Source organism: Cryptosporidium muris, genomic scaffold (genome assembly GCF_000006515.1).
Source record: "Cryptosporidium muris RN66 scf_1106632373455 genomic scaffold, whole genome shotgun sequence".
Lineage (NCBI taxonomy): Eukaryota > Apicomplexa > Conoidasida > Eucoccidiorida > Cryptosporidiidae > Cryptosporidium > Cryptosporidium muris.
Genome location: NW_002196583.1, coordinates 1 through 23,114, shown reverse-complemented (window position 1 = coordinate 23,114; position 23,114 = coordinate 1). Strand labels below are relative to the sequence as shown.

At 25.6% G+C, this 23,114-nt stretch overlaps 14 protein-coding genes across 14 annotated transcripts in view, besides 36 other annotated features; 6 read left to right on the top strand and 8 right to left on the bottom strand.

The window, feature by feature from the left end:
- CMU_021080 (uncharacterized protein) overlaps positions 1-71 on the top strand; it is a gene marked incomplete at both ends in the record, with an annotated part of 1,689 nt that extends 1,618 nt beyond the window's left edge. Inside the window, one exon of the mRNA XM_002142658.1 lies at positions 1-71. This exon is cut by the window's left edge and continues 4 nt beyond it. Coding sequence (XP_002142694.1) covers positions 1-71 — 71 coding nt within the window.
- A 64-nt stretch (positions 72-135) lies between these two features.
- CMU_021070 (uncharacterized protein) lies at positions 136-540 on the top strand (the record flags this gene model as incomplete). Its single annotated transcript, XM_002142657.1, has 3 exons — positions 136-226; positions 289-374; positions 436-540. The coding sequence occupies 3 exons, from the start codon at positions 136-138 to the stop codon at positions 538-540; spliced, it is 282 nt and encodes a 93-aa protein (XP_002142693.1).
- Positions 248-287: a sequence feature (AT_rich).
- Positions 383-434: a sequence feature (AT_rich).
- Positions 541-727: 187 nt separating the features above from the next.
- Positions 728-774: a sequence feature (AT_rich).
- On the bottom strand, positions 757-1,437 carry CMU_021060 (40S ribosomal protein S8, putative; the record flags this gene model as incomplete). Its single annotated transcript, XM_002142656.1, has 1 exon — positions 757-1,437. One exon carries the CDS (start codon positions 1,435-1,437, stop codon positions 808-810), a length of 630 nt encoding a protein of 209 aa, XP_002142692.1. The 3' UTR covers positions 757-807.
- A 359-nt stretch (positions 1,438-1,796) lies between these two features.
- Positions 1,797-2,363, bottom strand: CMU_021050 (60S ribosomal protein L26, putative; the record flags this gene model as incomplete). Its single annotated transcript, XM_002142655.1, has 3 exons — positions 1,797-2,087; positions 2,156-2,268; positions 2,348-2,363. 3 exons carry the CDS (start codon positions 2,361-2,363, stop codon positions 1,797-1,799), a joined length of 420 nt encoding a protein of 139 aa, XP_002142691.1.
- Positions 2,089-2,130: a sequence feature (AT_rich).
- Positions 2,364-2,374: 11 nt separating the features above from the next.
- Positions 2,375-2,422: a sequence feature (AT_rich).
- A 113-nt stretch (positions 2,423-2,535) lies between these two features.
- Positions 2,536-2,656: a sequence feature (AT_rich).
- Positions 2,653-3,834, bottom strand: CMU_021040 (poly(A)+ RNA export protein, putative; the record flags this gene model as incomplete). The annotated part of the gene is made up of 3 exons (XM_002142654.1): positions 2,653-3,503; positions 3,568-3,676; positions 3,742-3,834. 3 exons carry the CDS (start codon positions 3,832-3,834, stop codon positions 2,653-2,655), a joined length of 1,053 nt encoding a protein of 350 aa, XP_002142690.1.
- Positions 3,505-3,562: a sequence feature (AT_rich).
- A 120-nt stretch (positions 3,835-3,954) lies between the features above and the next one.
- Positions 3,955-4,527, top strand: CMU_021030 (phosphatidylinositol-glycan biosynthesis class H protein, putative; the record flags this gene model as incomplete). Its single annotated transcript, XM_002142653.1, has 1 exon — positions 3,955-4,527. One exon carries the CDS (start codon positions 3,955-3,957, stop codon positions 4,525-4,527), a length of 573 nt encoding a protein of 190 aa, XP_002142689.1.
- Positions 4,140-4,267: a sequence feature (AT_rich).
- Position 4,528: 1 nt separating the features above from the next.
- Positions 4,529-4,565: a sequence feature (AT_rich).
- A 66-nt stretch (positions 4,566-4,631) lies between these two features.
- Positions 4,632-4,678: a sequence feature (AT_rich).
- Positions 4,679-4,758: 80 nt separating this feature from the next.
- Positions 4,759-5,027: a sequence feature (AT_rich).
- A 41-nt stretch (positions 5,028-5,068) lies between these two features.
- Positions 5,069-5,128: a sequence feature (AT_rich).
- A 21-nt stretch (positions 5,129-5,149) lies between these two features.
- Positions 5,150-5,332: a microsatellite.
- A 460-nt stretch (positions 5,333-5,792) lies between these two features.
- CMU_021020 (uncharacterized protein) lies at positions 5,793-6,797 on the top strand (the record flags this gene model as incomplete). The annotated part of the gene is made up of 1 exon (XM_002142652.1): positions 5,793-6,797. The coding sequence occupies one exon, from the start codon at positions 5,793-5,795 to the stop codon at positions 6,795-6,797; it is 1,005 nt and encodes a 334-aa protein (XP_002142688.1).
- Positions 6,798-6,912: 115 nt separating this feature from the next.
- Positions 6,913-6,955: a sequence feature (AT_rich).
- Positions 6,956-7,065: 110 nt separating this feature from the next.
- Positions 7,066-7,135: a sequence feature (AT_rich).
- Positions 7,136-7,137: 2 nt separating this feature from the next.
- Positions 7,138-8,076, bottom strand: CMU_021010 (DNA-directed RNA polymerase III subunit RPC6, putative; the record flags this gene model as incomplete). Its single annotated transcript, XM_002142651.1, has 1 exon — positions 7,138-8,076. One exon carries the CDS (start codon positions 8,074-8,076, stop codon positions 7,138-7,140), a length of 939 nt encoding a protein of 312 aa, XP_002142687.1.
- An 80-nt stretch (positions 8,077-8,156) lies between these two features.
- Positions 8,157-8,210: a sequence feature (AT_rich).
- A 28-nt stretch (positions 8,211-8,238) lies between these two features.
- CMU_021000 (glutamine synthetase, type I family protein) lies at positions 8,239-9,699 on the bottom strand (the record flags this gene model as incomplete). The annotated part of the gene is made up of 1 exon (XM_002142650.1): positions 8,239-9,699. The coding sequence occupies one exon, from the start codon at positions 9,697-9,699 to the stop codon at positions 8,239-8,241; it is 1,461 nt and encodes a 486-aa protein (XP_002142686.1).
- Positions 8,312-8,334: a sequence feature (AT_rich).
- Positions 9,700-9,711: 12 nt separating the features above from the next.
- Positions 9,712-9,735: a sequence feature (AT_rich).
- Positions 9,736-9,814: 79 nt separating this feature from the next.
- Positions 9,815-9,858: a sequence feature (AT_rich).
- Positions 9,859-9,996: 138 nt separating this feature from the next.
- Positions 9,997-15,363, top strand: CMU_020990 (myosin head family protein; the record flags this gene model as incomplete). The annotated part of the gene is made up of 1 exon (XM_002142649.1): positions 9,997-15,363. The coding sequence occupies one exon, from the start codon at positions 9,997-9,999 to the stop codon at positions 15,361-15,363; it is 5,367 nt and encodes a 1,788-aa protein (XP_002142685.1).
- Positions 15,364-15,373: 10 nt separating this feature from the next.
- Positions 15,374-17,857, bottom strand: CMU_020980 (ubiquitin carboxyl-terminal hydrolase family protein; the record flags this gene model as incomplete). Its single annotated transcript, XM_002142648.1, has 1 exon — positions 15,374-17,857. The coding sequence occupies one exon, from the start codon at positions 17,855-17,857 to the stop codon at positions 15,374-15,376; it is 2,484 nt and encodes an 827-aa protein (XP_002142684.1).
- Positions 17,858-18,182: 325 nt separating this feature from the next.
- Positions 18,183-19,166, top strand: CMU_020970 (DHHC zinc finger domain-containing protein; the record flags this gene model as incomplete). The annotated part of the gene is made up of 1 exon (XM_002142647.1): positions 18,183-19,166. The coding sequence occupies one exon, from the start codon at positions 18,183-18,185 to the stop codon at positions 19,164-19,166; it is 984 nt and encodes a 327-aa protein (XP_002142683.1).
- Positions 18,270-18,298: a sequence feature (AT_rich).
- Positions 19,159-19,401: a sequence feature (AT_rich).
- A 190-nt stretch (positions 19,402-19,591) lies between these two features.
- Positions 19,592-19,851: a sequence feature (AT_rich).
- A 10-nt stretch (positions 19,852-19,861) lies between these two features.
- Positions 19,862-20,163: a sequence feature (AT_rich).
- A 20-nt stretch (positions 20,164-20,183) lies between these two features.
- On the bottom strand, positions 20,184-21,470 carry CMU_020960 (uncharacterized protein; the record flags this gene model as incomplete). Its single annotated transcript, XM_002142646.1, has 3 exons — positions 20,184-20,540; positions 20,597-21,223; positions 21,309-21,470. The coding sequence occupies 3 exons, from the start codon at positions 21,468-21,470 to the stop codon at positions 20,184-20,186; spliced, it is 1,146 nt and encodes a 381-aa protein (XP_002142682.1).
- Positions 20,481-20,595: a sequence feature (AT_rich).
- Positions 20,836-21,116: a sequence feature (AT_rich).
- Positions 21,230-21,270: a sequence feature (AT_rich).
- Positions 21,272-21,307: a microsatellite.
- Positions 21,331-21,538: a sequence feature (AT_rich).
- A 78-nt stretch (positions 21,539-21,616) lies between these two features.
- Positions 21,617-21,726: a sequence feature (AT_rich).
- CMU_020950 (uncharacterized protein) lies at positions 21,708-22,898 on the bottom strand (the record flags this gene model as incomplete). Its single annotated transcript, XM_002142645.1, has 1 exon — positions 21,708-22,898. One exon carries the CDS (start codon positions 22,896-22,898, stop codon positions 21,708-21,710), a length of 1,191 nt encoding a protein of 396 aa, XP_002142681.1.
- Positions 21,994-22,047: a sequence feature (AT_rich).
- Positions 22,110-22,142: a sequence feature (AT_rich).
- Positions 22,159-22,303: a microsatellite.
- Positions 22,457-22,564: a sequence feature (AT_rich).
- Positions 22,622-22,666: a sequence feature (AT_rich).
- Positions 22,730-22,753: a sequence feature (AT_rich).
- Positions 22,897-22,941: a sequence feature (AT_rich).
- Between the last annotated feature and the right edge of the window lie 173 nt (positions 22,942-23,114).

The following is a 23,114-nucleotide window of genomic DNA, read 5'->3' as shown; positions in this document are numbered from 1 at the left end:
TTTGCATATCTTCAAAATTTAGATATAAATGGTGCTATTTTTGTTGGGAACCATGTAACAATTTTAGGTAAGATTTTTTTAAATCTTTTTAAAGGATTGGATATCTATGAATTTTTCTTTATAGCTTCTCGTGAGATGAATGCAATTAGAAGGAGTATAGTACACTTTCGTAAAGATAATGCTAAATGGAGATGGAGACAAGGAGATTGGATAGCTCATTTATCAGGTATAATATACTTTTCTTTTGAAATATATAAATTATTAATAATAATTTATTTCTTTTTTAAGGTTTAACTCCCATGGCTCCTGCTATGAGGCAAAAATATATAAAAGAAATTTGTAATTTAACTCCAGTACATGTATGCCCATTTAATGTAAGTTGAAAATATATAAAAAAAAAAAAACAAAGAATTAATTATTATTATTATTATTTAGATAACTTTAAATGCTACAGAATTAATTATTGAAGAAAATAAGCTATCATTATTGCGTTATAAAAAAGAATTGCGTGAGAAAAGCAAAATTGTACCCAAAAAGTGAATTGTGACTATATTTATCTTTCTTTTTCTAAACTAATATGAAACTAATCATTAAAATACCAATTAATTACTAAAATATAGTCTGAATGTCAAATTAAGATATGAATATATTTCAGAATATTTAAATACAAAAATATAAGAAAGAGTATTAGTCAATAGGTTATTAAGAAATAACTTATTTTCTGTCCAAAATAATTTAATAAAAAGAATAAATATCAAAATAATTAAAATTAATGTAAAAGTCTACTAGTTATTTCTAGATAGTAACTTATTTAGCAGCTTTTTTCTTTTCAAGTTTCCTTTTGTAAAATTCAAGCTCTTTACCTTCTAGAATGTAACCATCACAACGACCACATTGACCTGGACGTGAAGAAATACAAGCTAATAATCTACCAATTGTAAATTGTTCTTCTACAAGAGGATCAATAACATTATTATCAAGACGTGCCTTCTTAGTAGCCAAAACATGCCTACTTCCACTTTGAATATCAGCACGGGAATCTGTAATATCATCTGATTTGTTTCTACGTCTTCCTAATTCTACACCATAATGTTGTAAATAATATTGACGGAATGGAGTAGCATCAATAACAACTATGGCATTCTTAACCAAAGTCTTAGTTCTAACTAATTCATTATTAGAGGCATTATAAACTACTTCTAAAATACGGGTCTTTCTTGAAATACCTTGTGATCCCCAAGAATAATTACCACTATCCAAACGTAAAGCTCTAAACTTCTTATTTCCACCACGACAACGAACTACTCTTATACGTGGTGATCCAAGCTTTGTATTTGAAGCAGGACGTCCCAACTCATATTTACGCTTCTTAACTGTTATAGGTCTACGACCACCAGTAGCTCGATGTTTATGACGGCTATCACGGCTAATACCCATATTTTAGGTTTTAATTAATCACTAAATTCACTTAAGAATAACTTTAAATTAAAACCTAATTACAAATGACTATACGTAGTATAAGCGGCTTCCAAATATTTGAGACAGACAAGTTTATTTATTATATCTGTAATATTAAAGGTGTCTCTAAATCTAGCGCGTACTCGTGATCATGTTAATTTCCTGCAAATTGCAATTTATGTTACAAATACTAAATCGGATAATACTTAGATATATAAACAATAATTCATATAAATCATTAGATACAAATATCTTAAAATCAACGACATTATCTTAAGATTTCTAATAATCTTAACAACTATTCTTTAATACTAATATTGAATTCTAAATTAAATCTATTAATCTAAATTAGAAATATCTTGATTAGAATATTTTCCTTTCTGTGTTGTATGACTTCTTCTAGCTAATAATTCACGTCTATCTTTATTTAATTTTAATTTTGTTATTACAACATTTGAAGGATGAATACCTATAGGTACTGAATCTCCATTTGTCTTCTTTCTTGTTATCCTCTCAACATTAATAGAGAACTTTCTACGATATACACGAGTTACTACACCCTCATAATCATGATTTGATCCACGTATTACCATAACTTCATCACCCTTACGAATAGGGAGAGATCGGACCTAATTTTTAATAAATCAAAATAATTTATTTATAAGAATATAAGAATATTGTACATTATGAAACTTACATTATACTTCTGACGAAGTTCCTTTGATAATGGAGATGCCATTAATTCTCTTCTTTGGGTTGAAGTAGTATCAAAGTGATTTTTTCTATTTTTTCTTGCAGAAGAGCTCACAACTATTAAATTAATAATAAATGAAATTTCTCAGTTATTAAAGAAAAAAAAAATTAACCACATAACTCAAAAAAAACTTACCTTGACTAAATTTCATCTTAGATAAAGAAATATAAAACTATTTATTTAAATAAAATTATATAAATTTATATATTTCCTTCGATATTCTTGTTAGAGTCCTATTTTAAAAATACTTTCACTTTAACTAACCGCGACGGCGTCTCGTTAAATAATAATAAATAGCATAAGGCGCACGCGCCAATCACATGTAATAATTTTAAAATCCTTAATATTTATTTTATACATATGTATATGTATAGATTACATAATAGTCTTTAAAACTAAATAAAAGTACTAAATATATCATTATATTACATTTATAAATATTAACTACGTTTATTCTTAGGACATATATGTTCATCTGTCATCACATGTAAAAAAACTTTATTACAGCTATTATTTATTGCAGTTAAGTCATATCCTTTACTCCAATCATAGCTTAATGAATATGCTAATAATTTACCAGATGGGCTAAATTTAATATCAGTTACAGGAGTTGGCATTGTCTTAAGACCTGTTAATCGTGTCCTATTATCCTTATCCCAAAATGCTATAGCACCATCACTACCTCCTGTTGCAAATGTACCATATTGTAAATGAAAATCCAAAGCATTAATTGAATAAGCTATATCAGGATTACTACCTGTAACCCTATGGCATCTAAATGGAAAATTCTTATCTCTACGTGATTCTTCAATATGTGCTACTGCACATCTTCCTTCAATTGAACCAATAGCAAAACCAGTTCTATCAGGAAATAATGAAATTGAACGTGGTTGTAATTTTAATTGAGTTTGAATCCTTTTATATGGTGTAGGTGTCATATTCTGTAAATTCCATACATATACTGCATGATCTGCTGCAGCAATAACAAGTGCAGGATATTTAAGATCCATTGTATATACACGCTCTGGAATATTTAATATATATACTGGATTTGGAGATTGACCATTCCAAAATTTTACTGTTCTATCCCAACTTCCTGTTACTACCATTTTCTGTTCATCACACCAAAATATTTGGCATATTGGACCATCATGTTTCCCAATAGTCTGGCTCTGACGTGTATTCATATCATGCATCTTTAATTCATTATCACATCCTCCTGAAAATAAATATCGATTATCAGAACTAATAGTACATCCTAAAACTGGTGCATTATGTTGAAATGCGGCTCCTAAAAAATAATAAATATTATTATTTATTCTTATTCAATATTATTCTTAAAATATTTTACTTACCAAATCTTGTATTTATGGAATTACCACCCATATCTTGTACTTCCCAAACCCTAACTGTTTTATCCCAAGATGCAGCTGCAATTAATGATGAATTCATTGACCAACATACCTAAATATTAATCACAGATAAATCTCATTATTTATCATAAAACCATAGATATATAAATATCATACCTTATTAATAGAATCATTAGGACAATCACTTAATTCAATACTTCCATTAACATTATACTTTGATTGATTACCAAATGTAGAACTTCCAAACATTATTTTAAAAACATAAATAAAATATCACCCATAAGCGGTCTATAAATTCCAAATCTTGAGACTTATAAGTATACTACTATTCAAAGTATTTGTTAATTTTAATATGGCAATATATATCATATGCAATTTATCAATGAGTTTTATTATTCTCCAAATTATTCATATAATATAAATAAAAACTTGGATCATTGTAAAATATGGTCATTATATTCTAATAACTATATACTCCAAATATTATATTATGATAATATTGGTATTCAAGTTACTGTATCATCTAAAAAAAGTTACATTTATTATTATTTGGGAATATTTTTAATATTAATTATATTTATCTTTATTTCTCTATATTTTATTTTTACAATATTTCAATTTCTTATACAATTATTGGTTCTAATACTTATTATATATATATTAGGAAATAAATTTATAATAAGATCACAAACTATATATATATTATTTGATATAGGCATACAAGTTAAAACATTGTATGCTTTTAATTCTGAAATTATTCCATTTATTGATAAAACAAGGATTAAATCAATTCTTATTAATGAGGGTATAACTTATACTGAGATATTTAATTATATATGCGTCATTATTGATGATCAATATTCAATATTTCTACCTTTTATATATTTTAAATTACCTATAGAACATATCATTATTATTTATAATTGCCTTCTCAAACTTTAACTTTATAAATATATTATTATAGAATTACTAATATTATTCACTAAGGTTTACTAATTAAAATTAATATTACCATAATAGAGATTCTTTAAATAAAAAAGTAAGGGAATAATATAAATTTTTATTATTATTACTTTTTTGTTTTTTTAAAAAAGTCTTATAAATAACTTTATTCTTAATTAGGGCTTTATATATTACTCTTTATATCAGGATTTATAAATTAAGATAACTTCCTATTTAAATATTTCTAATATTAGATCATTTTTTTTATATATTAATAATATTTGAATTATTAAGTAAGAAATTTATTTATAAATTTAATTTTCTAAATTTCTAAGTTTAAATATCTTTATTAGGGTTTTCATCTATAGGGTTTTATATTATTTTATTATTGTAAGATTAAATATAAATTACTAAATATAAAATTTTTTAAGTTAACCTTAAATCTATAGTTTAAAAATATTCTAATATTTAATACTTCTTAAATATTATCTTAATATTAAGGGAAATATGCAAAATCCCTCAAATTAAATAATAAGCTAAGTTTTAAATATTAAAAATATAGTGATAAATAAAATGTAATTATAATATTTGTAATAATTTAGTAACATTTTATTAGTTTATAATAATAATAATACAGTTTAGTCTAAGATAATAAAATATTATAAAAAGACATGAAACAATAATGTACTAAGATTTGAATAAAATATAATGAATTATGTATATTATAATAATTAATACTTAGATTTATAATAATTATATAGATAATATTAGAAAATATTTAATAAAAATAAAATTTTATAATTTATGGGGGTATAAAAAAAAGAAATATTACTAATTTTCGGTAAATAACTATACTCGCATACGCGCTTATATTGACCGCTAAAATTCCCCATTAACTCGAGGGTAAACATTTTTTTAGTATTATTTTTTTAAAACTCAAGATTAAAGGGGGGGCATTCTCTTTGAGGTTAATTTTTAATAAACTATCGTATACTGTAGTCCATCTATCTGGTTGTAATACTACATGCCTTTTTTGACTGGTGGCCTTTTGTAGAAAATACTACAAGTGATTTTGTACCGAAATGCCAAAGAATTTTTGTCCAACTAAATATTCAGAGTACTTTTCAGTGTAATAGAAAAATTCATCTGGCATTTTAGTTTTGATTATATCAATTCAATAGTATTGCAGAAACCTCCCCTCTACCAGGTTTGATATATTTACAATTTATACTTCCTCACATTTGTAACTGGTATATAAATTTTCAATGGTTTACGAAAATACAGAAATCAAAGGCATTACCAGTGAAAATTCAATTGGTTTGAAGATGTCACTCAATTTTCGGGGAGTATCACCAGAAGATTGTTATTATAGCGCAGATGAAGATATTCAATATGAAAATGATAATATTAATGGTCCGTTAAAGTGTGTCCAACGTTTTTCATCTCCTTTAAAGAATATAACTGAAACTTCTAGTAATAGATCATCTTCAATTGGAAAAGATTCAATACCTACTGATCTAACTCCATGTTTATTTGAAGAGATTTATAGTATGGAATCTAATAATCCAGATAAGAAGACAGATTTTGGAATACTACAGGAAATACAAGAAAACTGTCAGAATTCACAATTAGAGATGGAAGAGAATATTATGACGTATAGTGATAATGCTAATTATTACAGGAATCAGAAAATTAAACAATCAACCAGATTGGGATATAAGAATATTGTAACAAATAATCAATTATCATCATGTACGCCAACTCCTTTACATATTGCTTGTAAAAATGGTAATGTTTCTTTGGTTAGGGAGATTTTACTATTAAATGATACAGATGTTAATTACAGTGGTCCTATGGGTTATTCATCACTTCATTGGGCTGCATTACGTGGTCACTTATTAGTTGTTAAGGAACTATTGAAATTTAAAGCAAATCCTAATGTAAAGACACATATGTATTGTACCCCTTTACATTTTGCAGCTGCATATGGTTATGAAGATGTTGTTATAACCCTTTTGAATGCTGGGGCAAATACAGAATCTGTTAGTATAAATGGTAATACTCCACTCTTGTCAGCTTCATATAGAGGTCATGAGGGAGTTGTAAGGGCTTTACTTAAACATAATGCAAATAGGGTATGCAAAAATAATCAGGGACTAATGGCTATTGATGCTGCTAAATTACATGGGCATTTTGACGTTGTTCAGATTTTAGAGTCATGGAGATGTATTAAAGGCAATACTGATTTGATAAGTGATAACAATAGATAATGATAATATTTGGAAAATATCTTAATAATGAATGCAATCCTATTTACACTAGTTCTAAGTGTTGAGAATGATTACCGCGTTGGGGTGGTGTATCAATTCTATTTAGTGATTGGAGAATTATTTTAAAATAGTTTTAATACTAAAATTTTTAAAATATTGCAGATTCTATATTTTCAAGTCTTACAATATACTTATATTAATAACTATCACTGTATGTTTGTTATATTCACATTAAGGATTTTTTTTTTAATAGAAAGTGACTTATTAGAATAAATTATTTTGATTATTGTTATTATTTTCCTAATAATATTTTACATATATATTTAAATGATAAATTTCATTATTCCTGGTTCTTTTCATATAATGAGATGTCTTTATCAAGTAGAAAATTTAAATATATACATTCTTGGGGGCAAGGTAAAATTGGTGTATTAAATAATCCTGAACAAGTATTAAATACAGGACAAGATAAGCAGGGGACATCCTCTACACCAATATTTGTTGATAAGCAGGAAGGCCAATAAATACACATATAAAGCCATTCTCCAGTATTATTAATTTTGAAACAAAGAATTTTAGATTCAATTATTAACATATTTAAAACTGATTCTAAATCACTTAATGAAATTGATCGTCTAGAGCTACATGTGTCTACAGAAGATTCGCTGTTTATAAAATCCAATATTTCATTAATTGTTGCTCTACGTTTACTCATAAGAATTGCGATTATTTTATCTTGTATATAATCAACAAATGTCATATCAAATTCTCCATTATCATAAAATGTCCCACCAGCTATTTCTTTTGATGGTTCTAATGATGCAAGAATGTATACCTTACGATTCTTTACATGTATACTTTTAATAGGTTTTATTAGGTTTAATTCATTACATAAAAGTTTCACTGCACGTTGAACAATATGAGTTTGTAATCCTGTAACCTTCCTAATATCTGCAGTCCAAATTCCTTGATTACCAGCATTTTCAATACAACAATATACCTGGTACTCATCAGGAGTTAATTTATTTAACTTTGAAGCAATAATTTCACTTCTAAGAATAAAAAAAACTTTATTCTGATTATTACCAGATGTTAGCTTACTTTTTTTTATTGAACATAGTCGTTTTTCAGTAAAAATATTTAATATACGGATAATTAGTGAATTATCCCATCCAAGTGATTGCAACATTTCAGGAGTAAGTTCATTATTATTTTTACATCCATATTTATATGCTTCTTGCAGTATATCAGTAGATATCACTGTCTTCTTCTCTGCCATTTTATGACATTTCTAAATGATATAACTCTACTCCATAACCGCTAATCAGTACTAGGAAGAATATTCTAAAGAATTAGATCTTTTATTTATTTAAAATAAATATTTTATAATAATAATAATAAAAGAATAAAATTCCATATATATCATAATTTTCTGAAATATTTAACAATCATAATATAATTCAAATTCTTTAGGATTAGGAACTGATTCTATTAATATTACTTCTTCTCTTTTCAATTTAATATAATTTAAAATAAACTCTTTTTTAAAAACTCCATCTTTAATCAGAAAATCATTGTCTTTTTCAAGATAATTAAGAGATTCACTTAATGTTTTTGGAATTTTTAATAAGGAATTATCCATATTTATATTATCCTGATTATCATTAATTAAATATTTATGAGGATCAATATTTAATTTAATTCCTTCTAACCCAGCACATAATATAGCTGCAAAAGCTAAATATGGACAAGCAGAAGAATCTGGAACTCTAAATTCTATTCTTTGTGCTTTTACATTACAATAACTATTTAAAGGTATTCTTATTGCAGCATCTCTATCACCAGCTCCATAATAAAGATTTTCAGGAGTCTCATATCCAGTAATAAGCCTTTTATAGCTATTTGTAGTTGGATTAGTAAATGCCATTATAGCTGGAGTATGAGTTAATATTCCACCAATAAAATAATGACCTATTTCAGATAAATTGTAATATTTAGATGATTTATCAAAAAAAAGATTTGAATTATTTTTCCAAAGTGATATATTAATATGCATTCCACTACCATTATCATTTATTAATGGTTTAGGCATAAATGTAACTGTTTTATTATGTCTATGGGCAATCCCTTTAACTAGATATCTTATACTCATTACATTATCTGCAGATTTAAGTAAAGGAGAACAATATACTCCTAATTCATGTTGACATGTAGCAACTTCATGATGATGTTTTTCAATAGGTATACCAATACATTCAAGTTCATGTAATATTTCACATCTAATATCCAAATTTCTATCTGCAGGATAAGGAGCACAATATCCTTGTTTTAATTGTCTTCTGCCTCCTAGATTAGATTTTTTTCTTTCATTATTAAGGAAATCTGCTGTACCTGAATTCCAATATGCTTCATCTTCATCAAGACTATAAAAGCTATAATTTGTAGATGTACTATATTGTGCATTTTCAAATATAAAAAATTCATTTTCAGCACCTATAGCACATATATCTGCTATTCCTGACTTTCTCATTACTTCTTGTGCATTATATGCAATAGAACGTGCACAAAAGTGAAAACTATTTCTATTTGAAAAATGGATATTACATATTAGGTGTAATGTTTTGCTATAAAAAAATGGATCTATCCATCCTGTAGTTGGATCTGGAATAATAATCATATCTGAATATTTGTTATATTTCATTCCTCTAACTGAGCTTGAATCAAATGAAATTCCATTAGAAAGATCATTTGCATCTTTAATAGTTTTGGTACTAACTGTAATATGGTGCAAAGATCCAAATATATCACAAAATGTACAATCTAAATATTCTATATTTTGCAGTTTTATGAATTGGAATAATTCATTATAATCTTTACAAGTGTTATAATCTTCATGATCCATTGTTACTGATACTTTAATATAAATTTTTATTAAAATCTTCTGAAAGTGTATAAATTTAATCTGTTACTTAAAACTTATTATTTTATGTATAGAAGTGACTAAATAAATGTGAAACAATAAATAATAAAGTATAAAATTAAAAAAAAAAAAAAAAAAATACACTTGAGGCGCCATATTAATGGTTTGTGATCAGCAAATTGCAAGAGTCTAATTGCAGATTTGTCCTATGCGCCAGTAAAAATTACCAATATTACATTCAAGGTATTTGATTATTTTGATTTATTGCTAATTCTTCGTATGTATCAAAAGAATGATACTAATATGGTTTATGATTTATATCAACCAGGATGTTTGGTTTGGGTTCCATGCCAAAGAGAAGTTTGGAAACCAGGTATTGTTTCCAAAGTTAACAAATCACAAGTATATGTAAATGTATCTAATACATTAGATGATGAAACTCTTGAAAATGTCTCAGAAGAGATTATTATTGATTGTTCTGGTGATCAAAATTCGAATAATTCAAAGATCTATATTCGAGTAGCTGATGAATTATCTGATTATGGTGTAGTTGCTCCTGATGATTTATGTGAATTAACACATTTAAATCAACCTGCAATATTACATGCATTAAATACCAGATTTGATCTTGATAAGATTTATACTTTTACAGGTCCTATTTTAATTGCTATAAATCCATTTAGAAAACTGAATAAATTGTATGATTCTGAGACATTAGAAAATTTCAGATCTGTTGATTCATTTCGTATACCTCATGTATTTAGTATAGCAAATAAAGCATACTTTGGTATATATACTGAACAAAAATCTCAAACAGTACTTATTAGTGGAGAATCAGGTGCTGGTAAAACTGAGACAACAAAATTTGTATTACAATTTCTTGCAATAGCTGGAGCAAGTGGAGGATCTTTTGAAGATCAAATACTTCAAAGTAATCCACTTTTAGAAGCTTTTGGTAATTCACAAACTTTGAGAAATAATAATTCATCTAGATTTGGTAAATTTATTGAGATATGTTTTGGTAATAATGAAAATAACAATAGACTACAGATTTGCAGTGCAAGTATCAACACATATCTTCTTGAAAAAGTACGTGTATGTTTTCAACAAGAAGGAGAAAGAAATTTTCATATTTTTTATCAACTTTGTGCAGCAGCATCAACATTAAAGGATTCAAAAAAACATACTTATATATTTCCATCATCAAGAACTAATTCTATATCATTTTTAAATACTAATTCATATTCATCAGATAGGAATGATGGATTCCCAAAAGAGAATATTAAAATTCCTAATATGGAGATTGATTTATCATATATTCGTGAACCTGAATATTATAGATATTTAAGAATGTCTAAATTTATTGATTGTGATATTGAACAGTTTGAGAGAACTTTATATGCAACTTCAGCAATGGGAATAACTACTTCTGATTTTCATAATATTTTAAAAGTTCTTAAGGCTATTTTATATCTTGGAAATATTGAGTTTAATGAAGATGGTGAAGGTTCTATCATTACTGAAGAATGTTTATATGATATGAAGATAGCATCATTTCTTTTATCCGTGCCAGAAGATCAACTTAAATTAGTTTTATGTTTCAAGAAGTTACAACTTAAGGAGGGTGAGGTTATGAAACCACTCAATATATCTGAAGCTGAAATGACCAGAGATTCATTGGCTAAGACATTTTATGGTTTAGTTTTTGAATATATTGTACTCTTAGTAAATTCTAAAATAAAAAGTTTTAATATATCACAAGATAATCTACCTTACTGTGGTGTTTTAGATATTTTTGGTTTTGAATGTTTTTTATATAATAGTTTTGAACAATTATGCATAAACTTTGCAAATGAAAGATTACAACAAATTTTCAATAATTTTGTTTTCAAAGTAGAACAAGATTTATATATCCAAGAACAAATACTTTGGAATCCTATAGATTTTCCAGATAACAATGAATCTGTTGAATTACTACAACAAATAAGTCCTACATTAGGAATATTTCCTGCCCTTGATGAAGAGTGTAGAATACCTCGTGGATCTGATATTAGTTTTTTAAATAAATTAGTTAGAGAATATGGACCAGATCAGAAACCTGGTCATCCGAAATTTGATATTGTCCGTAAAAATCCTAATTATTTCACAATAATTCATTATGCAGGTGCTGTTAGCTATTGTGTTGATGGATTTCTTGAAAAAAATAAAGATCAATTATCTGCTTTTGCATTAGATACTATTTTGTCATCATCAGATCAATGGATAGTAGATCTTGCTGCATACAATTTTTGTGGTAAGTATTTAAGAAATAATCAAGATTCGAATGAAGGAATTTTAGGAAGCCCCTCTGCAACTAAAAAGAAGCAGACTGTCGGTGCATCATTTCGAAGACAATTAAATACTTTGGTTTCAACTATTAAGTTAACTACACCACATTTTATACGTTGTGTAAAACCAAATAATCTGAATGTCCCTGATCAATTTGATAGAAAATCTGTTTCTGAACAGCTTAACTATAGTGGTGTTCTTCAAGCAATCCAAGTAAGTAGGGCAGGATATCCTGTTAGATTTAATCACCAAGAGTTTTTGTTAGATTACATTATCCTATGCTCTCCAGTAAAAGGATCAAATATTGAATTAGATAAAACAAGATTTATTTATTGGAGGAATTTAACATTTACTGGAAGTGATGATGAAAGACGAATTATTACAAAAGAGTTTTTAACATATTTAGAGGAAAATAAGGTAATAAAGAAAAATAATGAACAATTTCTTTGGTCAATTGGTCTAACCCGTGTATTTTTAAAAGTAGATATGTTCAGAATATTGGAGTCATTGAGGATGAAGATTCGTGATATTGCTGCTACGAGAATACAAAGTATATGGCGAATGAATATTGCAAAAAAAATATTTAAAGTAAAAAAGAAGCTAATAGTTGATATACAACGAATATATAGAGGATTTTTATGTAGAAAAGAGTACAAAAGACTTCTCAAACATAATTCAGCTATTTTTATTTTAAATTACTATCGTTCATATCAGGCAAGACAAAAGTTTTTGAAAATGAAGAAGAGTTGCATAATAATTCAAGGTTTTTGGCGAAACCTTCTTAACAAAAGAATCCAAGAAGAGATAAGAATAAATAATTCTGCTAGTATTATTCAAGCTACTTTTAAGATGTATAAAGAATATAAATATTTTAAAAGCTTAAGTATTGGAGTAAAAAAGATACAGACCTTGTGGAGAGGTAGATTAGCTCGCAGACAGTTACGTAAACTTAGAGAAGAAAGGAACCAAATTGGTCAGATTTTTGCAAAATATCAAGAATCTAATGCAGAACTTCAAAAGTTAAGAGGATCTTTATCAAGATTAGAGGATCAACTCAGTATCTTAACTGCTGAAAGAAATAAGCTAAGAGATGAGGTTTTGTTGTTACAGAAAGAATTGAATATCTGGAAAGATACTGCAGAATCTAAAAATCAAAAATATATTGAGATGCAACAAAGTGTAGAAGTCTTAAAATCACAAGTAAAAAACTATGGAGATATAGAACAGAAATATGAAAATGCTAATAAATCTAATAGTGATGAGAAGTGGAAGGATCTATATTTAAGGCTACTGAAATTATCATCTTATCCTTACACAAAAATGGGATTGTTAGAATCATTAGTATCATGTCTATTTCCTACAGATACAGAATCTATTGTTTCTAGTCATCAAGATCGTCAGATAGGTTTGCTTTTCTGTGGATCAGCTTCAAGTGGAAACAAATTACTTATGAACAAATTTTTGGATTTTGTTGGTATAGGATCAATGGAAGATAATCAACTCCAGGTATATACATTGGAGCTTGCAAATATACCTGGTGGTCATATATTAGGATTAAGTGAAAATTTAAGAGATAATAATATTAGAGAATCAAGTATTGGTGAGAGGTGGCCTTTGAATATAATGAATATTACTGGCTTAGAATCTGAAGAGATGATTCTTCAAGCAATATCTTTTTTCTCAAGAGCACGTGTTGCAGTCTTCGTATATGATATTGCTAATTATCAATCATTTGCTAAACTTTTTGAGGTAAATGATGTTACTATTGGAGGGCCTATTAATAAAGCTATTGAGAGTGGTTGTTTAGTTATATTATTTGGGAATCTTTATTCTGTAGTTCATAACAAATCCCCCATACAAGTAAAAGTTGAAGAAGTAAGGCGTATTGGAAGTGAGTTAGATATTGTAACTCTTGAATCTGATTCAATTATTCCACTGATATATTCAATTGTTGGAATTTTAACAGCAAGATGTTATTCACAAGTTCAACAAGATCATTCTGATAAATCCTTATCTAAACAATTGCAAAATTCATTCTTCTCTAGATTTAATGATGGTATACAACGAGCATTTGGGATACGTAGTGCAAAATATGCTATGAATAAATTAGTTTCTGACAAGGCAGAATTCTTGATACCTACAGTTGATTCATTAGAACTTCCTGATGAATTAACAAAAGATTATTTGGACGGAATTTGTCCAGTTGTTAATATTAAAGATGAACAAAATAGTTCTGTAACTCACATCGTATTTTGTCGTGATATTCAATCTGAGCCATATACTCTTCTTTTAGTTGCCAGGAAAAATGGTATTATTCAGGCTTATTATTGTTATAAAACACGTTTTGAGTATGAAAATGAAGAAAATTCAGCTATAGAGTGGTCAGGAAGAGTAGAAGAGGCATATTCAAGAAAAGCTCATAATAGAGCAATTACTTCTTTAGCTCTATCACCTGATGAATCAGAATTTTTATCAACATCGATTGATATGACTGTTAGAAGATTCCTCACCGCAAATGGTCAAGCAATAAGTTTATTTTCTGACAACTCTCCTGTTCTAGTTGGATCCTATTTACCTTTCCTCCCATCACTATTTATTGTATCATCATCAAAACCACTTTTAAGAATTGTAAATGTTGATATTGGTGTTGCACAGAAAATAAAAACAGATTCAACTATTCGTGCTCTCTGTTTCGATAGTACTGGAATGTATTGTTTTGCTGCTTGTAAAGAGGGTAGAATATATGTATTAGTTAATATTGCAGTAAAATCAGCAACAAATATGAGAACATCTGTAGAGACAGATTTTCGTTTTACAGATAAACGTGGTATGCAAGTATGTAGCAGAGCTATTACAAACATGTCATATATTAATAGTTCATCAAATTATTCACTAATAAAAAAGACTAAGAATTTAGCCCCTTCTCTACCTGTTCTGGTAGTAAATGCAGCAGATTCTACAATAACAGTAATAGATATAAGATTGCAAGCTCCAACTGGACAAATAGATATATCAACTGTACCTCATGTAGTACTCCAAGTAAGGTTTAGAATAGCAAATCCACATTCTTTGATGCCTTTAAGATCATGTTTTTCTACGCATGGAGGTATATGGATAGCTTCAGCTGCTGAAGATTGTACAGTAAGAATATTTTCACTAAATTCTGAATCTTTTGATAAAGAACAAGTTATACTAACAGGTCACAATGTACCCGTAATAAGTACAGCTATAAATGCATCAAGTACAATATTAGCAAGTGGAGATGCAGACGGAATTATAATAATATGGCGTCGTTTTGCAAGTCAACAGAATACATAATACTATATCCTTAATTTACTCTACGATAGAAATACAAGTAGCCATATTCCTTCTTAAAATCCTCTAAATTTTTGCAAATACTCACTTTCATGTCATTATATAGTACCCAGGAAGAATTTCCATTATCCATAATTTTTTTAATGAAAGATACATAATGTCCACTATGTGCATTCTTCCCAAGATGACATACTACCGCAGTCAATTCATATTTACCATATCCATCATCTATATTCTTTGTAATTTGTGGTGTATTTATCTTAATATCATGTGTCTGAATATGCATAGAACCATCAAGTATCATTTGGATTGCAGTTTCTACATTACCAAATTTACATAAAGCTGCTTTTGCTATATCGTGAGGGCAGCAACATACCGAGATAATTGTATTAATATCATCATTTAAAGGTAATGTATCTGATATTCCCTCCATATATTTAAATTCCTCAATATTATCAATATTCGATAATATCCAGTTTAAACAAACATCAGATTCACTGGATTTCGTCTCACGAAAAGCTAATATAGCATGATTCCTCGTAAAACCTAGTTCTTCTATTGATCTGATTAAATCTTCATTAGGTAACTCATCTATATTAGTAAAAGCTATCTCCCCAGGAGCAAGAGAATCTGATCTTCTTAAAAATTCTATATCTAAGATATCTGGCACCTTAACTTTATCATTTATTTTAAGTGGTTTCCATGAATCTGATAAATAAAATCTTTTTAAGTGAATGATCAAATATGGGGGCATTGTCTTCATGAAATTTCTTCTATTGGCTTTACCAACTTTGTTAGTTGCAGGTGATAAGAAGTTTTCTATAGTATCTTCTTGTGTCCAACCCTTTATTAGATCCATTAAATCAATACAATTTAATATTGACTCATCACTTTGTCTTTGTTTCTTTAGTGTCCTAATTGGTGAAATATCTAATTCTGAGGGCATTGATAATGATAAAATATGTGTTGTTTCTGCTAAGTATCTAACTTGTTTAGATTGTTCACATTCAAGTCGTTCTACTTGTTCATATAAAAAGCATCGTGCCATTCTCTTAGATGCCTCCATAATAAGCTCATCAGGTGAGTTAGCTAATAATTCTAAATGTGAATTAAGCTTTCCCATAAAGTATGTTAAGAATTCTTCTGCATCTTGTTGATGTGCAGATGAAAATTCACAATGACCTTTGGTAACAACATTCTTTAATTGGATAGGTGATACATAATCATAACTATCTTCTTCAGTAATAATTCTAGATATTATAGCTTCCTTCGGTATATCCAATGATTCTATCTTTGAAATTAAACTATCTATATTATTCTTATATTTGTTTACACGTCTCTCTCGTTCTATCTTTACTTCATCCGTTATAAGAGCAATATTAACTTTTGCATATTGAAGAATTAAATCTTCATTGACCTTTTTATCAGTATCATATCTTAAAAAATTTTCTAATATATTTTGAAATAGATCCACAAATAAAACTTTAATCTCACTTATATATGACATAACCTGGAATATAGAATTCATATAACAGGAATTACCTAAATTTTCTAAACCAACAAAACCTGGTCCAGATATTCTTTCTAGTTCATTATTTGAATCAGAAAAAGACCAATTAAAAGTAGCATTATGTTCACTTTGCATCTCAGCTACACTTTTATCACACTTTCTTAATAAACCAATATTAATCTGAAAATGTGCAAGATGATCAATAAGATTGGGATCAATAACTAGATCATCCTCATCTTTATCATAAGAGAAAACATCCGCATTTCCTAATGGAGTAATTGTGCCAAGTTTTACTACTAAAGGCCTATCTGGAAACATTTTATAATGTAATAGTGCAGCACCTTCACTCCCATCTTTACAACCACCTCCTACTCCATAAAGTTTTCTACCACATCCTATAAATCCATCACTCAAATTTAACCAAAGATTATTTGTAGCACTACAAACCTCACATTTCCAACCACTTGAAACCACAGGTTTCGGATTATCAATTTGAAACAAAGTTGCAGCATGTTTTGTAATCTTCCTATCTTCAGTCAAAGCTATATAATGTGATTGATCTGAATTTATAGATGAATTATCAGTTATATGTTGTATTAATTCTTTTAAACAATCTGGTATAATAGGATCATTTATTGGTATTCTAATCATATTAGGTAATATTACTATTTGGTAAGAGTATTCAATATCAAAAAATTTCAGATCTGGGTTTAAAATATCATCCTTAAATAAAATTATATCATCTTTATATTTTCTTTCGGCTAATACATTTAAATATAATTTACATCCTCTACATTTATAGTCCCACATAAGATATTGCTCTGAAAAAGCCTCAAATGTCATAAGATTAACATATAATCCGCCCAAAGATAGTGCATTTTTAAAAGAAAGTTGACATTCAGATTTCCAAAAATAAATTGATCTCTTTACATCATTACACACACTATTTGATAATTCAATTAAGTCAAAATCTTCCTTATTATTCATTACTATATTTTCTTTACATCTTCTTAAAAATATCACGTGGCATTATTTCGAAATATAAACCGCTTAAATACTCGTCTCGTCTCGGAGCGCCTCAAAATATTATTAAAGGCTAAAACATACATCACGCGTGGGGCTCTACATGCTTATATACAATTTTATTTGCAGATTAGAGTTAACATTTATATTTTGATATCTAATGTTTTGAAACTTTGTGTAATTTGATATATTCAAGTCCTCTTTTATGGTTAACAGTAGTGCAAGTTAGAACTAGTTACAACACGTGGGACCTTGCAGAAATATTCATATTTTATGATTTGCACTACAGATGGCTTCCGTTGATTTCTCAAATAATTTTCCTTCAAGAAAACGCAGATCTGGTATTTGTTTTTTACTTTTAGTTACTTCTATTATCTTATTTTTATATATATGTTATATATTAATCTTATTACAACCCCTACTTGACTTTGTTTACATTGGCGCAGCTGTGGGAATTAGTTTTCATATAGTATTTATGTTGTTTATTCTATCATTCTATCAATGTGTAACTACTGATCCGGGAAGAGTACCTTCTAAGTGGGGTTTTCGTGTTGGTGATGAATCTAAAAGAAGAAGATACTGCAAAGTATGCCAGGTATGGAAACCTGATAGAACTCATCATTGTTCAGAATGTGCTAGATGTGTTCTTAATATGGACCACCACTGTCCATGGATTAATAATTGTGTTGGATTTTATAATAGAAAATTCTTTATTCAATTATTAATATATGCACAATTTTCACTTGTATTCATATTTTTTCAAGGAACTTTATTTTTAATTGAACAATATGTTTCCTTTTGGCCTTATAATCATGAAATAGATCCAACACCACTTGGAAGATCTATAGAAGCTTTTAAAGTATTTATTGTTATTGCAATGCTTATTATTACAACACCTTTATTATTAGCATTATTTCCTTTCTCACGCTTACATATTGGATTTGTAGTACGTAATATTACTACAATAGAAAGTTTAAGTCCTCAAAGTCCTGAATATGGTAGATATGACCTTGGACCTGAAAGAAATATCCAACAAGCATTTGGATATAATCCATTACATTGGTTCTGTCCATTTAACAATAGATCATCACGTCCCGCAGGAGATGGAGTTAGATGGCCAGTTAGATGCCCAGAAATTGATATTGAATTGGGACAATTTGCAGCTTATAAGACAACAGAAAATACTAATCATATTTCTTTAAATACTTATCATCAACAAGGTCAATCTTTCTCACCTTATGGTGGTAGTAATAGCATTTATCATCAAATATAATCTTTTAATTATTTTGAGATATGTAAATTGAATATATAAATATTCATAGATTATTTATTTTAATAAATTACATCATATTCTACTTTTTATTAGTTATATTTACAAAATTTTTTTATTATCTAACAAAATTTATTTTAATTTAAAACTTCATCTTTTATTTATTACAAATACAAAATAAAATATCAATTATTTTAAATCAATTGTATTTTTTTAAATATTATAAATCAATAAATATCTAAGGAGTCTTAAATATTCATCATTATATTATTTATATTTGCACAACCTTTATTATAAATCTTTAAGAAAAGGAATCTTAAAATCAAGATAATATTTCTCACATTTTATTTGAAATATACTTCATTATTATTATATAGATTTCTATTATTCATTCCAATTTTATCACAAAGTCTCTCATTATTAATCACTTTATAAATATATTTATATTATAAATAAATAAAATTTAACATAGTCCTATTAAGTCTTTTTCCTATTTAAATAAATTATTATAAGTTTCATATTTATAATCATTTTTATAATATCCATTTTAAAAGCTTAATTATATATTATTTAACTAAATTCATTAATCAAATTTTATAATATAATTATATATAATTATTAAAATATTTAAATAACTTCTATTTAAAAGCTAATAATTAATCAATTTTTATTATTTCTTATTTATTATCTAGGAATACTTTTATAATTAATATTATTGTAATTTATCTATTAAATTAATTTATTTTAATATTAACTAAAATGTTATTTTAAATATAAAAAGTAATATTAATATCAATTTTATTTAAATTTCTATTAATTTCATAAATATTTCACAAAATCTTAAATCTTATACTAACCTATTAGAGTTTAATTATTTTAATTCTTATTAAAAATTTTAAATATATCTTTTATTACTAAAGTTGTTATATTTAATTAATAATTTAATATTGTAAATATTTCTAATTAATTAAAATATAATTAATATTTTATATATTTAATATTATTTTCTCTAATCAATAATTAACTATAGATAAAATTATTATTATACTTAGACAAAAAATTTCTATATTCCTTTAATTCTTGTAAAACAATATCTCTGAGCTCATTATGCAAAATAGTAAGATATAAATTTTCACAATCTCTATTATTAAGCTCTAGCTCATATATTTTATCAAATATTATTCTTTTTAATTTTGGAAATTTTGTATTAATAGTACAACTAGTATTATATAAAGTTTCAAATAATATATTACTTTCATCATCTTTATAATTTAATATAATTACTTCACAATATTTAAACTGTCTTAAAAACCATTCAATTATTTTTCTAAATATATTATTATTCAATTTATCTTGATCTTCAATATATTTATTAATCTATAAAAAATGTATAATTAATTAAACAATATTCAAATATATTAGAAAAAAAATACCTCATATATTAATAATTTTGGAATTTCCTTAATATCTAAAGTACATTTCTTAATTGCCTCATATTGACCACTTTTTAAATAAGATAGAATGTAACTGGTACAAATAAAATGTAGTACTAAACGTATAAATTTATGATCAATTTTATACCATATATTCTCATTTAAATCTAATTTCATTACTGATTCTATATATGTATTTATTGAATATTTTGTTTTGTTATATGAATCTTCAGTTAAAGATATATATCTATTAAATATTATTGAATATTTTTTAATAAATCTTATATATTGAAATATATATATTTTAACATCATTCCTTAAAAATTGTGTAGAATTATATCTTTTATTTAAAATTAAAACCTGAATAATAGAATGTAATAAGTTATATAATTCATTTCTATTATTATTATTTAATATTTCCATAGATAAAATAATACAATATATTGATTTTATTATCTTTATATTAAAAATAATTTCACTAATACGATTATATAATGCATATTTTATTATAATATTAATTGGTTGATTAACTTTATCAGTAGAATCTTTTATTTTTAATCTACAATTTGAAATTATAATTAAATTTTGTGAGATATGGCTATCAATAGATTGTAATTTTGTTGTATTCTTAAGATAATAAATAAATAAATAAAATATGTAATATATATATATAAGATAATAATAATAATAATAATAATAATAATAAAAATACCTTTTGAATTAATGTTAATGAGTTTAAAAGATTTAAATTTATTTTATTTCTTATATTATTACTTATTTCAGATAATTTATCTATTATATTATTCATATAATTAATATCCAATTTCTTTTTATCATCTTCAATATTTAAATTTAAATCATTTAAGATCTTCATTTATTATACAACCATTTATTAAAATATTACATAAGTTATAATATAAAATAATAGGATTATATAAAAATCAACAGCGGCTATAATTATTGAATAAAATAGCTTATAATAAAAAGACTATAACCTAAATAGAAATATCTAACAATAACAATAATATAATATATATTACAATATATTAAAAGTATTAAAAAGAAATAAATTTGAAACTATGAACATATCTAATATAATATTTAATATTGATTAAATATTTAAATTTAAAGTTTGTGTTCTATGGCTAATACCATTAGCTAAATGTATAAATATCTGGGTACATTCATTTAAACGTATTATTATATCTTCTAAATTAGTATCTCCAATATTAGAATTTTCAAGTAGATTTTCATTATTAATATATTCACATACAGAATAAGAATCTTTTCCATATATTAATTTTTGTTCATTTTGTAAGAAATTCTTCTCAAGAATATTTCTGAGATTTCTAAGTTTTTTCTCGGTACATTCCCAAGGACAAGTTTTAATAGTTTTCTTATTATTTATAAATATATATTTTGTAATGAAAATAAAAAATGTAATAAATAATGATAACATCCATATTTTAATACCTGATATAGAATTACTTGATGGATTTGATACAATTATTGGTAAATTTAATAATAAATAATATATTGAATAAATCCATTTTGAAATTTTCATATATAATTTATTATATATATTTAATAATATATATATATATTGATAATCAGATATTATATATGATTGTAATAATTTATATATATCTAAATTAAATATTTTCTTATATAATAAATAAATATAAATTTGATATAATTTGTATTTATTAAATTGTTGTAGTAATTTATATAAACTATAATATATAGAACTTGTTACATATATTGGGAGAATTGATAATTTTATAGGATCTTCATTATCTGAAAGAATTTCTAATTTTTTTAAATTTCCTACTTCATCCAAAGCAATTTGTATATCCCTTGTTTTATTTTCTAATTGTTTAATATCATTAATTTTTTTATTATCTTTCAATTTATTAGTATATAATTCTATATTTTGATCTTTAATATTTGATTCTATTAATATATTTTCAAATTCCATATTATCATCTCCTAATTTTTTATCAATATTCTCTATTTTATAGTTAGAATTATTTAATTTATTAATAACATATTCTATTTTACTTAAATTATCCAATTTATTATTTCCACTTTGTATATTATTTACTTCAACTATTTGTATAATTCTATTAGAACTATTATTATTTTTAATATTTATTTCTTCAGAAGTTCTAACATTATTGATCTTATTATATATATCTTCAGTTATTCTATTTATAGTCAAATTACTATTATTTTGAATGTTACTTAAAATTTCACATTTATTAATATTAAAGATATCTAATAAATATGTATTCAAGTCCATTATTATACATTTATTATCTAACTTTATATTTAATATATTTTTTGGTAAAATATCACTTTGTATTTTTATCTCACTTATATTCTTATCATATGTTAAATTATTATTAATAATCAAATCACTTGATTGGATTTCTTTAGGAAAATTCTTATTCTTATTATTTGTTATATTATTATTAGCTATAGAAATATTTGGTTGAAAATTTTTATAAATATCTTT